We start from the raw sequence: 14,124 nt of genomic DNA on the forward strand, positions 1-14,124 counted from the left end.
GGTTTTGATGTGTGGGTTTTGCAGTCATGTATATAATATCATTGTTTCAGCGAAGCTTCACTTTTGATAGCCCAACGTGCATTGTAATTGAGGTAATCTATAAACTTAAACAAGTAGTATAATAAGTGAGAGCATAATTAAGGATTGTATATATTAAATTTTATCAAAGCCATGTAACTTCGCATTGCTGGTGACATCTCACGCACTCTTGGAAGGCCTCCTTCTAATTAACATATTTGATTTTTTTGGTAGACCAGAATACTTGATTCTCACCACATCAAGAAGAAACATGTTAATGTTTGGCAGTTATTTAGTTTAATTATTGATATAGTTGGTAACTTATTGTGTGTGGATAAAAATGTGTAGTGTATTTTTTTATGCTGTTAGGGTCTCCGTAGATACAGATTAGTATTGCTAGCTATCGACTTGAGAAGTTGATAGACACGGGGCTTAAAACCAATAACTAGAATAAAAAGATTTGACTTATCCTAATTTTACTACTATTTTATTTTATTTTTATTTTCTTCGATCAATTTAAATACTGTTTTAAAAATAACTTCAATAGCACTTCGTGCCTTCAATAATACCTAGAGTGTAAATATTGAACATGCAAGTTTTGAACATATATAGGCCACACATACAACAACGTATAGTACAACTTCAAAATAAAATGTCCACAAATTCCCACATAGCCTACACATTTGAAAATATTTGGGTGTACCAAGATTAATACTACAAACAACATAATAAACACCTCATAACAAACCGTGTTGTAGGCATGGGTAATACCTAATAAGCAATAAATAAAAGAGCAAACACGCACTCTCTCTCTTTCTCTCCCACGTTTCCACCTCCCCTTTCTCTCTGACCACTATCCAACCATCAAATTCGACAACTATGCCACTACCAAATCTCTTCTACTACTCCAAACAAAGAAAAAGAAATGATATTACTTTTATCAACCCAAAATTAGTAATTTTTCTAAAACATCATTATCTTATTTCTACAAATAAACCATAGATCCAACTTATCCAAAGAATAGTTTACTTTATCACTATTCTTAGAATTGTTTGAATACCATTTCTTCCCAATCCCTTCATTCGTGTTCTTTATCTTGTGCACCCACACCCAAAGATGGTACACAATCTCAAAAACCAAATTCAACAGTCTCACCAACCATAATTAACAAGCCAAATTGAAATGGATCCAAATTCGTGAGATTTAGTAAGGGTGGTGTAAGGGTGTCAATGGCTACCCGTTTAATTGGAACCGGAACCGTATAAAAAATCATAGTACCGGTTCCTATTTTTAGAAACCGTCTAAAAATAGGTACTAAAAAAACTGGACCATATAGAATCGGAACCGAATAATTTTTTAAACAAAAACAATGGACTAGAACTGAAACCATACTGGATCTGAATGTTATTGTACTTTTAATATAAAAAATATCAAAATAAAGAATATAAAAATTCAAAACGTTCATTTATATATTACTAAATTTTATTTATTAATTAGTGTAATATGTAGTTTTATAATATTTAATGTTATAAATAATATAAAAATAAAATTTACAACCTTAAATATATGGTTTTATTTAACTTATTATTGAATGACATAATTATTTATATCAATATTTAAAACGACTCGTTCGTGATGTATTTTTGTGTTTTTAGTACAAATTTTTTTAATAAAATCAATAAAAAATGTGTGTAAATAGTGAATATCTTAAAAACCGGAACTGGAAATACCCGCTAGAATGAATATGGTTTCACAATTTTAAAAACCGTAAAAAATCGGAATCAGAACTGGAACTGGAACCATAAAATTAAATGGTTTTTGGTTCTTACAACATTAAGAACCGGACCGTTGACACCCCTAACTGGTGAGGTAGTTTCTTGTGTTTGTTTTGTCGAAAAATTTCGAATGGTAAGATTTGGTGGTCGGAATTTGAACTGGTCTGAAAATATTTGTAAAAGTTGAGAGAGAGGGTGGGGGAGGGGATGCAGCCACGTAGGTCCAAACTCTAGATAGAAAATTAAAGAGAAGGGAGCGACTACACCACATGGCTTAGCACAAAAAAACCATCCGAAGTCGACTGTGATTGGTTGGTTTAGAGAGAGAAAACATGAGAGAGGAGATAGAAAGAGAGTTTGAGTTGTTATTTTATTTTTATCAACCAATCACAGTCGACTTTGGACCTTTTTTTTTTTTTTTGTGCTGGGCATGCGTTTTAGTTCTATCCTAAAAAGAATAGCCTTTTTTGTTTTTTCTATTTTGTTTAACTTCTGTTGTACACGTGTCAGCACGGTGAGGCTCAGAGCTGTGAGCCAAAAAAATTCATATCCACAAGCTAGAATTTTACAAAGAGAGAATAGAAACGACAACATAGAAATTACAAGACTAAGGCTAAGGTTATTCAATGATGCAATAGGAGCCAAATCAGGATGGCATTGGCAACTTGACTCCAATCAATCAAGTCTAGCGAATTTATCTTTCAAGTCCTAAATGTCTCGGCGCCTCTCCAGTTACTTCATATTTAAGCCATCTACTACGTAAACTTACAACGATAGTTTGTACTAAGAACAGAATAACAAGATCGAAGTTCACGTCCGTTTCAAAGCTAATCAGGTTAACCCAGTATGGAATACTAAAGTTCTGCACGACTGCAACCGCTACAGAACGGTTAAACGTTAAGGGTCCAGATGCACAGCAAGGTTGAGCTCCATTCCTCCCCCAGAGCATTAACATTTAATCAAGAGATCGATCCAAACTTTGAGAAACTGGGGAAGAGTTGATCTATAAATAAGTTACTCTTTTAGAAAAATGGACAGTGCATTTGCGGATATCAGCCTGGAGTATAAGTTGTTGGTGATGATAAACGTTTAACTCTCTTCTGTACCAATATTTACTTACTTAGTCTCCTGCATCTCAAAATCAAAACTGAATCCGAGCTTTCCGTCTTCTGTATTCGGTTAGCAAATAGTAACGAATAGGACTACATGTATGCTCCCAGGTGCTAGACAAAGTGCTCAGTCGGGTATTCATGCTCATATCCATTGTAATCGTAATATAACCTCTCTCCCCTTGGTATATCTCTGTTAGCTATTAACAAAACACGGGCCTCGCCATCAATATCAAATCTAACACATTTTAGGTTCTGTTTCTTCTTCCCTTCCCTGTTTCAGGCAGCAAGATTTTAATCTAAATTGCAGTATATAATATACTTTCGCTATCTCAAGAAAAAAGTGATCCTGATGGATAATCGTAAAATGGACTCGTCATCCATCCAGATCAGTTATAACATTTTAGTATAGACTTACATGGTATTGGATAAAAGGGTGAAAGTAAATTAATAAAAGACCAGGTCTAACGAGATAGAAAGCTTACGGCGTATGATTGTTTATGCCATTAATGAATCTAGCAATGTTTCCACGTTCATCAGGACAAATAACAAGACTTTGAGATGAATCATCAGCAGATAGCAAAGTCATCATGCTATCCCCATCACCGTATTCACGATTCTTCAAGTAATCAACATCACCAGTGTACTCAGTAATAATAGTTAAGTCCTTTATGAACTTATCTGCTTCAACAGTGAACCTGTTTTGATCAAAAAGTTAGCTAGCTTAGACAAACTTCTTAATTTTGCGAAACAGAAACTAATGTTCAAGAAATAGACTCACCCTTCCTCAGAGTCAAAAACTACCATCAGAGGAGGCCCTTCTCCTCTTTCCATCATGTTCTTGCACAACTTCAAGGTGTCACTGTCTTCTTTTGAGAGAACCTAAAACAAATTTATAGCAAATCAAAAAAAATCTCAAAAATTATTCAACAACTGAATGACGCTATTGGAGTTTTACACTTGCAAGTTGAACTTAGCTAGCCCTTTCATGACATGGAATTGTAATGCAAAATTGGCAAAAATTTGTAATTCAAAATTGATGTTACAACAACATCACCTGATCCCTAAGGCTTGAAACGCTCAAACAAATCATGGTTTATAAGCCATTTCTACCATATCAGTGACTTCCAAAGTATACAAATATATGAAATGCCAATGACTTTCTACTGTGAAACAGTTGTCGTGGCACAAACAGACCAATTCACAAACACGTTTCGCAAAAAGGCACTATCAAAGATGCACGATAGTACACGTTTTTAAAATTCTCTTCTATGGTCAAATAGGCCAAAGGAACAACATGAGTTGAAGGCTTAGTGAGTCTGTGTTTTTCATTTAGGTGAGACCACATTGTAAGTCCCTGATGAAATACACAATCTGAAAATCATATTTTATACATTCAAATTTGAGTTTCAATTAAAACAAATGGTCCACAATAATACACAATGCGTTGTGGACATTGTCAGAGCAACTTTTCTAGGTCAAGCCTAGGGTATGTAAGACTCCCAACTATGGATCATAGCTCAATTCTAAAAAAATATAATCTGATTATGTTAAGGTGCATAAATTTCTGTTTAATTACCTGCATTCCACCCTTCTCAAGAACTGCACTATTTTCCGATCTTGGAGCCATGCCTCGAATATAAGTAAGCTCATTGTTAAACTCCACCATTCTACACGCCTTCATTGCCGTGGCCAAAGATGCCATTTGTTCCAATCTCCTCTTAGGTTCTTCAGATGGAGTAAACGGCAATAACTTCCTCTTCTTCTTTGCCACCAGTAGACTCTTTCGCCTCTTTCGATTATCTTAAAAAAAATGTAACAAAATCAAATCAACCAACTAAAAAAAAGAGCAACAACAAATCACATAAAATTTATTCCTTACCCTTATTTGGCTTCTCCACTAATTCTGAAGGCTTCTGAATACGAAAGAAATCAATGATTTTTGTCTGAACTAGAGGAAATTCTACAAACCAAAAAAACACCCATCACTAATATTGAAAAACAAAATATATACATATAAAGTAGAAATATAATCCATTTTCATACTTTTGAGCTTCTTTACTTGGTTGTTGCAAGAAGGACAAAACCAAGCTCCTTTCGGAACCGAAACGAGGACTGGCTTGAGGCAGAAAATATGAAACCCGCGGTCACATTTGTCACAAAGAAGAAGCTTGTCCGCTGCACTTCCACTGTGACATTTTTCACAGTATACATCACTGTAATCTATTTCTTCTTCATCATCGAATTCTATCACTGATTTAGGAGATTCAGGTTTTAGCGCTTGGGTTCTTCTCCTCTTCAGCGTTTTTGCCGACCCCATCACTTCGAGTGTGAGAGAGATAGGTGTTTGTTTGTAAATAAGTAAACAGTGAAAATGAAGGGTTTCGCGCGTTGTTTTGTTTTCGCGGGAAACTATGGCGCCAAATAAAATGGGTCGGAGCCCAGACTTTTGAACCGCTCTTGGTAGGGCAGGGAATCGGGTCGGGTAGACCGAATCCGACCCGACCCGATTACCGAATACATTGGATTCGGGTTGCTTTTCATATCCGTTTATGTATTCGGGTTGGATTCGGATATTAAATTTCGGAGATAATCGGGTTCGGATTCGGATACTGTAAAATTATTCGGAGAGGCTTTGATTAGGGGCCGAAATAACGGGCGAAATTCACAATTCTTTATACACTGAGTGCTAAGGTCGTTCCCTACTCCTGTGACTTTCCTGGTTCTGAGCTTTTAGTGCGCAAGTTTGGTAAGATGGTGCTACCAGGATATGTATCGGTTGTTTAAAAATTATTTGAAAGCTAATTAAAATCATGTTTTCACACATATATCACATTACATTACATGTGTATGAATTGGGATTTTTTTAGTGGTGAGATATCATTCGCCAAGAGTCAAAGAGATGGATTTTAATTCTTTTTGCGCGCATGCTTTTGGCAAAATGATATTAAATTTGTCAAGTATGAATTCAAGTTAGTTAAGTGCTTTTAGAGATCCAAATCCAATTGATAGTTGAGAAAAAAAAAATGACTCAGTAGTTGTTTTAAGTGAGCTTGTGGTTATAGTCAGTGTAGTCGAGTTGCGCGCCTAAAGCGCGAGGTGTGGAGAGGCCCACCTTTAGTCCCTCGGCTCAACCAAGGCGCATGACTTTTGTTGAGACACGAGGCGCACCTAGGCCGACGAGCCTTATCATCATTTGCAGTTTTATCGTTTTTGCACACTTTTGGCTGTATGTGACACATCCACACTTGATCCAATAGTCGAAATGTACAATAAATCATACAATTTTTATAAGTTTTATATTAGGGTACATTTTAAATTTGAATTTTTAAAAGTTTTTGTTAAGTTAAATAGATTGAGAGAAAGACGCAAAGATAAATTAAATGATGTTTTATAGGTTTCCAAAATTTAAATCACGTGTTCTATTTCATGAAGTCTTTTTGACTTAGTTCAATTTGTTTGCTCATTTAGTTTATTGAAGTCGAGCTAGATTGTTTTAAGAGATACAATTTTTATTTTGCTATTTAATTGTTGTTTACGTTTATTTATTTCAAATGATTACTACCTAAATGAAATGTGATTTTTACAGATGTTGCTCAGTGGTTGACATCTTTACAATATTATAGAATTGATTTTATGGTGTGGTTATACAAAACAGTGATAATTCATGCCATTTTTTATTTATTTATTTATTTTCTAATTACTACGCTCCTTATTATTTATTTATTTATTTATTTTCTAATTACTACGCTCCTCACCTTTAATAAGGCGCGCACCGTGCCTAAGACACAAAAAGAGTGACGCCTCTTAATGCCTCAACTACACTGGTTATAGTTTAGGTCTTTAGGATAAAACAATCACATTGGTAAGACACTGAAACATGTCTTATATTATCAAAAAAACTAAACATGTCTTAATTGCCAAGCCTCCAATTTGAACTTAGAGTTTGAAACATGGGCGCCCAAATATGTCTCATTTGGGCTGAATCCATCGGTCTGGGACTCTGGGCTAGTCTACATCGTCAAACATAAGGGTGGAATTCGAGCTAAACAAGCCGAGCTTTACCATACTCAAGCTCGTCTCGCTAATTACACGAGCTTTAAATTAAGCTCGAGCTTGGCTCATATAATAAAGCGAGGAAATAAGCTTTACGCCATGCTCGGCCAGCTCGGTTTTTTTTACACTATAAATATGTTATTTGAGCTAAACGAGCGAGTTTCATCAAGCTCATTTGTTACACGAAGTTTTAATTTGAGCTCGAGCTTCGACTCATATAGTTAAACGAAATGAGCTCGAGCCGAGCTTAAACCAGTCAAGTTCAAGCCAAGCTCCGAGCCCTCGGCTCAAATTCAACTCAAACATATCTCTTTACAACTTGTGATTGTCGACTTGTCGTGGCTATTGAAAAAGAAGATGGGAATGGAATGAAATATTTGGCAGTTATCTCGTGAGACATAAAATTATGTGCTCCAATAACAAAAGTCGTTTAAATCTGTCGCGTATAGTTATGTACCTCAAGTCCTCAACTTGTGAATTTCTCAAAAGCATATCTGCCTAGAAACTATTATCAGGAGTAGCCTGTCGTCAACTGTTTCACTTTCGCATTCCTATTCGCACTTATTTCCTCTTTTAGAATTAGTTGAGGGCTGTTAATGGTCCGGTTCTGGTCCGGTTATAAGAACTATTTAATTTTGCGGTTCCAATTCTGATTCTAGTTTTTAGCGGTTCTTAAAATTGTAGAATCTTATCCATAACCACATGTTCCTAGTGGATATTCCAGTTCTTCATTTCAGTTCTTAAAAAATTCACACATTTTTTTAATAGTCTTATTAAAAAATATATACTCAAAACACAAAAATATTGGATGAACGAGTCGGTTTTTTTTAATACTGATATAAGTAATTATACCATTCAATAATAAAATTAAGTAAAACCATATATTTAAAGTTGCAAGTTATATTTTTATATTATTTATAACATTAAATACTATGAAAATTACACATTACACTAATAAATATAATTTAGTAATATATATATTAACAGTTTGAAGTTGTATATATTTTTTATGTTAAAAGTACGATAACATTCAGTTCTAGTTCTATATGGTCCGATTTTTTTAGTACCAATTTTTAAATGATTTTTAAAATTAAAAACTGTAACCATGATTTTTTTATGCAATTCCAGTTCCAGTTAAACGGGTACTCATTGACACTCTTATTCTCGAGTATGTGAATTTGGTAAGGCTGGTACAAATAGTGCGTCTAATAATTTTGTGTCAAAGGACCGTATGTCATTTTCTAATTGGTAAGTTGTAACCTAATCTAAATTCTATGAATACATTTGAAAATGATACAATCATATCGTAGTTAACAAATATCAAATACAAAACACACTATTTTTAAATGATTTCTAAAATCAGAAACCGTAATCATGATTTTTTCTACAGTTTTAATTTTATATGAAGCCGTAATTATAATATTTTATGCGGTTCTGATTCTGGTTAAATGGGTAAGTGGGTAACCATTGACACACCCTTAATCTCGAGTATGTGAATTTGGTAAGGCTGGTTCAAATAGTGCGTCTAATAATTTTATACGTTTGAAAATGACACAATCCCACCGTAGTCGACAAATAGCATATACAAAACACATTTTCTGTGAGAATTTGATATAGAACCAAAAAATTACCAGACGTAGGAGGGGGAGGGGAATCATGGATGAGTGAGTGTGGCTGGTGGAGAAGTTTATTAGCTGAGGTGTAACGCATACAAAGTTCCATGTTGTCCACATTGGCAGAGGTCATCACATGACGTCATTCGTAGGCTCGAGGTAGGGAGGTGGGGATGGAATGAATTTCCTATCACTTCGCCGCGCATCAGCTGATAGATAGATTCTTTCCTTGGTTGGAGAGGAAACGCAGCAACGCACGAGCAAATGGGCCCTACTTCTTCCCACCATCATCACATATCAAACCCTCCCTTCGCCTCGATATCCTATATATTCCCCCGTGTCTACATCAGTTGACACGTTTCGACATTTTTATTACGTAGTGTAGACACGTTTCGACATTTTTATTACGTAGTCCCCCTCAATCTCACGGCTGCTGCTCTTCAAAACTTATATCTTTGTCCCACGGTTAACCGGCTTCAAAGTTCAAACAGCCGCCTAGTCAATTGTCTCTTACAGTATAACTAGTTTCTTATACTTGTGTGTTTGTTAAATTTTAATTCATGAAAATGAAAGAAAATAAAATAGGTGGTCCACTATAGAAGAGAATGAAATTAAATGGAATCAAAGACGGATCCAGAGGGTGGACTGTAGCACACCCAAGCTTTGGTCCAAAAAAAAAAAGTAGTAGTGTTCAAATTTCAAAATAGAAACTTAAAACCAACAAATTTATCCTAGCCCATTAACTCATTGAGCCCAGTCACTTAGAAACTAAGAAATTAGAAACCCAAGAATTACCAACGAACAGGAACAGAGAGAAACTCTCCTCTCTCAAACTCTCGACAGTCTTGGGTAACTCTCGGGTGACGGGTATTATCTCACACAATCACACTCTCGGTTCTTCTTCCTTGATATTGGCCTCTTGGGAGTATTTTATTATTCTTTCTTCGGTTCTTCACTTATTCGACTCTTGCAAACTCTTATTATTCTCATAAGGTAAAAAATTTAGTTCAATTATTCTCAATTAATTTATTAACTTATTATGATACTTGTTTAGTTGTTTAAATATTTGTGCATTATACATTAGTTTAGTTAGACACCAATTTATTTAAATTGTTTATATGAATTCGTTTATTTGTCTAGGGTTTAATGCACCAATAGAACTATTTTGTTTGAATTGGATTTTGTTTTTAGGCATTAGAAATTTTGGATTATGTGGATGATGTGATAACGCCCAATAATAATTATTTTCTCTATATATTGTATATTGATAATTATTTAATATCTTAGGTTACAATGTCGCATCATCAAGCGCCCAAAAAACCAGTAACTCTTCTATCGTTCTATAAGCGAAAAAATGATAAACCGACAAGTGGCGAAACTTCAACATTTATTCTTGATACTTCAAAACTTGATGGGGATGAGCAACGTCCTACCAAAGTTCAAGTTGTCGAAATTAAAAGAGTTGAACCTTCTTCTTGAGTCCAAAGAGTCAGAGTTGAACATTCTTCCAAAGCTCAAGAAGTTACACTTATAGAAGTTGATGTCACTTTCTCCATTTGAATGTGATCCGGGTAAACGCATTGCTATATATGAATACCCGCTTAACAAACATGATGAAGTCCGAGTAACTTATCTTAGAATGGGAGCTTGTCGACCGGCTCATGAGAACGAAAAAGATTATCCATTGACTATGTTTGGAAAGTAAGGACGTCGGTTCAATGCTAATTGATACAAACTATTTCCTTGGCTAGAGTACTCACTCTACAAGGATAGAGCATATTGTTTCTATTGTTTTCTCTTTGAAACCAATCCTCCGAAGCATCCGATGTTTACCATTGATGGGTTTCAAAATTGGAAGGAAAGTTAATAGTGGGAAGCAATGTCTTTTTTTGAAACATGAAGGTGGTCTTTGTTCTCCACATAGGTCGGCAACATTGTATTGTAAGAATCTAATGAATCCTTCTCGACATATAGATAGTGTTATCAATAGACTTTCGAATGAAGCGATTGCAAATAATCGGATCTTACTCCAAAATATTGTTCAATGTATTCGGATGCTTACACTACAAGGGTTTCCTTTTAGAGGCCATGATGAGTCAAAAAAATCAAAGAATTGTGGTAATTGTTCGGGAAATGTCATGTATACTTCACATGGTATTCAAAAGACACTTTTGCATATATTTGCCGAAAATGTGAGAAAGAAAATACGTGAGGATGTTGGTGATGCAAAGTTTTGTATCCTTGTGGATGAAGCACAAGATAATTCGCAGAGAGAGCAAATGACAATTATTATAAGATTTGTTAATCGTGATGGTTTTGTTAGAGAGATGCTTTTTGCTATTGTTAGTGTTGAAGACACTTGTGCATTAACTTTGAAAAAGGAGATTTCTAAAGTTTTTGCTAGTAAAAATTTGCTTATTGGAAATATGAGAGACCAATGTTATAATGGTGCTAGTAATATGCGTAGTAAATAGAATGAATTACAAACACTATTTCTTAAGGAAGTGTCTTTATGCATATTATGTGTATTATTTTGCACATCAACTACAACTTGCATTAGTTGCGACTTCTAAAGATGTTTCCGATGTTTGGTTATTCTTTTCAAAGTTGGCATCCATTATTAATCTCCATGTTTAAGAGGAAGAAAGAGTTAGATAAAACTCGAAAAAAGGAAATTGAAAACTTGTTAGCAATTGGTGAAGCTTAATAGTGGACGAGGTGCTAATCAAGTTTGTACATTGCAACGAGCTGGAGAAACTCGATGGAGTTCTCACTATGAATCCATTTGTAGCTTGATGGAGATGTATGATGCAATTTTTACGGTTCTTGAACTCATCATGAAGAATGGGTTTAGTAACACCATGCGTGTGGAAGCTAAGGGTTCTTATATTGCTTTGAGAGATTTTGAATTTGTCTTTATGTTTCATTTATTGCATAAGACTATGGGAATTGTTTCGACCCCCACTTACGTGGCAAACGTCCATTGGTAGTGGTCTTATCTTTATTCATTTAATCAACAGGGCTAAGGCCCAATTTACAATACCATGGATTGATGTACATGCCCATTAACTCATGTGTCTAGGGCTGAACCTTAGCCACATGGCTTGCCACTTACGTATATTAATTTATGTTTATATTCATTTCATATCAAAGAGATAATTATCAATTAAGAGTCAGGTTCAATTACAATTACTTAAGCTGCAAGAATACTTGAGCTACAAGGATTCTCTACTCTACCTATATAAATACCAAACTATTTATCATACAGAACTACGTTCTTGAGACTTGATCTCATCGATAATTTGGGTACGTAGGCAACCGAAAGGTGCAGTCCCATCATTCACTCAATCACCATCACTTTTCTCACTACTTTTCTACGTTATTCATCTCTTTCGTCACCATCTAGTATTTTAATCATATTTGGTCGAAACAGGAATCACAAATGTACTATGTAAAGCCTTGCAAGTAAAGTCTCAAGACATTCTAAATGGCATGGGTTTAGTCTCAAGTACGAAGGAGTTTCTTCAAGAGTTTAGAGAAACAAGTTGGGATAGTTTCCTTAGGGATGTGATTTCTTTTTGCAAGAAGCATGCATGACATTAATATTCCTAATATGAGCTCTCGTCATATGACGGGTACATGTCGTTCTTGCCAGCAAAATGATTGTATTACAGTTAAACACAACTACCACGTTGATATATTCAATGCTGTAATAGATTACCAGTTGGTGGAGTTGAACAGTAGATTCTTTGAGGAGGCAATGGAGCTTTTTTATCTTAGTTTGGCTTTGGACCCGAAAGATGTTTTAAGCACTTTCATATTGATGATATTTGCAAGCTCGCCGAGAAATATTATTGTGAAGACTTCATGAAGCATGAGATACTTATTTTGAGAAGTCAACTACAATATTATAAGCTTGATGTAACTCGTCATCCTTGTTTTCAGAAATTGTCTACCATTTCTAAGTTATGTCGAGCTTTAGTTGAAACAAGAAAGTCAACTATTTATCATTTGATTGATAGATTGATTCGTCTTGTCTTGACTCTTCCTATCTCCACAGCGACTGCTGAACGATCCTTTTATGCTATGAAACTTGTCAAACACACAACTCCGTAACAAGATAGATGACGAGTTTCTTGCGGATTGCATGGTTATATACATCGAAAAGGAGTTTGCTAACGAAGTTGATATAGAGTTAGTAATAGATGAATTTGATAAGAAACCTCGCAAGTCACGATTTCATTAGTGTCATGTTTTAACTTTTGGATGTCTTTTGTTATACTTGTCAAGATCTATTGTGAGTATATATATGTCTATGTGAAGACATTTGTTTTTGTTCATTTTGAATAGTATAATGAAGATGATTACTTTTTGGTATGATGTTTGTCGGAAATATGAAAGCGAAGATGATGCCTGTATAGTTTTTGGTGGGATATTGTTATAATTTTTTTTTTTAGTTTAACTTAAGTACAACCCCCCCCCCCCCAGCTTAACATTCCTGGATCCGCCCCTGAATGGAATGGAAATAATTTTAAATGGTATGTGTTTGGTAAACTGGGAAAAGGAAAGTAAAAACTGGGGAAATAAATAATCATGTTTGTTTGCAAAAGCTATGGAAAAGAATAATTGTATTGTTGGGTGTCTTAGTAGTAAGTCCCTAGCTATTTATTTCCTTTCCTTTCCACAAAATTTTTTCGGAGATAGCTAAAGACACAAAACCTTTTCCATTTCCATGATTTTGTTTCCATATGGAAAAACTCATTTTCTTTCCATGGGTAAACAAACGCCTTAAAAACTATGGAAAAGGTGGACCACTCTTATTTTCCTTTCTTTCCATAGTGTTTCCATCATAACAAACACACTCTAAGTTAAGCTCGGACACAGTTGTCAAGTTGTCTTATATTTTATCAGTATCTATTTATTTATGGGGACATATTTTATCTTAACACGTAAACAAATTCAAAATCGTTAGGACATTTATAAATTTTAGATTAGGCTTAATTTTTTTGTAGATATGATCTCATAACTATTCTAAACATTGTCACAGATAATCAAACAAATCAAAAAATTCCAAACTTGCCAAATATAATTAACAATTTACAAATTTTGGCTAATTGTAGACCGTTCATTTTCACCATTTTTGATACTATATTTCTTAAGTTTAGATATTTTTGATTTTTTTTTTATTATTTGTGACAATGTTTAGAATAGTTAAAAAATCATATCCACAAAAAATTAGCCTAATCTAAAACTTATAAATACCCTAACGATTTTGAGTTTGTTTACGTGTTAAGATAAGATATGTCCCTAGATCCCTTCACTTTATTTATTTATATTTTTGTTAATGGGGTGTCCGGGCCAGTATACACACATCTCGACTAATCCTTCGCCAGTGTCTTGAGAGAAATTGAACTGGAGAGCATACCAGAAAGCAAACCCAAGGCCGGACCATTCTAGCTAATTTGTTGCAAACAAATTGCAATAACATACACAACAAATTAACCTTTTTGAATTGAGATAATCACCTATAATATGTTCTCATCAGTCATCATC

The 14,124-nt window shown here is 34.6% G+C and overlaps 1 protein-coding gene across 2 annotated transcripts; it reads right to left on the bottom strand.

Moving 5' to 3' along the window:
• Positions 1-2,306: 2,306 nt before the first annotated feature.
• Positions 2,307-7,562, bottom strand: LOC147473337 (histone-lysine N-methyltransferase ATXR6-like). Of its 2 annotated transcripts, XM_086587599.1 has the most exons (7): positions 7,416-7,562; positions 4,949-5,091; positions 4,785-4,865; positions 4,482-4,705; positions 3,684-3,784; positions 3,388-3,600; positions 2,307-3,176 (listed from the first exon to the last, which is right to left on the bottom strand). In XM_086587599.1, the coding sequence occupies exons 1-7, from the start codon at positions 7,448-7,450 to the stop codon at positions 3,017-3,019; spliced, it is 957 nt and encodes a 318-aa protein (XP_086443725.1). In that variant the 5' UTR covers positions 7,451-7,562; the 3' UTR covers positions 2,307-3,016. The 2 variants fall into 2 exon arrangements, with proteins under 2 accessions (XP_086443725.1, XP_086443724.1); XM_086587598.1 differs by lacking the exon at positions 7,416-7,562 and having other exon boundaries at positions 4,949-5,357.
• Positions 7,563-14,124: the final 6,562 nt, after the last annotated feature.

The sequence above is a fragment of the Coptis chinensis genome, unplaced genomic scaffold (assembly GCF_015680905.1).
Source record: "Coptis chinensis isolate HL-2020 unplaced genomic scaffold, ASM1568090v1 utg279_pilon_pilon, whole genome shotgun sequence".
NCBI classification, from domain to species: Eukaryota; Viridiplantae; Streptophyta; class Magnoliopsida; order Ranunculales; family Ranunculaceae; genus Coptis; species Coptis chinensis.

What these genes read in the sequence shown, in the direction of transcription:
- LOC147473337 (XM_086587598.1), bottom strand. Translation starts at nt 5,222, where the DNA reads ATGGGGTCGGCAAAAACGCTGAAGAGGAGAAGAACCCAAGCGCTAAAA. An exon ending in CCAAGTAAAGAAGCTCAAAA is followed by an intron (nt 4,866 to 4,948) that starts GTATGAAAATGG and finishes TTTGGTTTGTAG; the next exon opens with AATTTCCTCTAGTTCAGACA. An exon ending in AGTGGAGAAGCCAAATAAGG is followed by an intron (nt 4,706 to 4,784) that starts GTAAGGAATAAA and finishes ATTTTTTTTAAG; the next exon opens with ATAATCGAAAGAGGCGAAAG.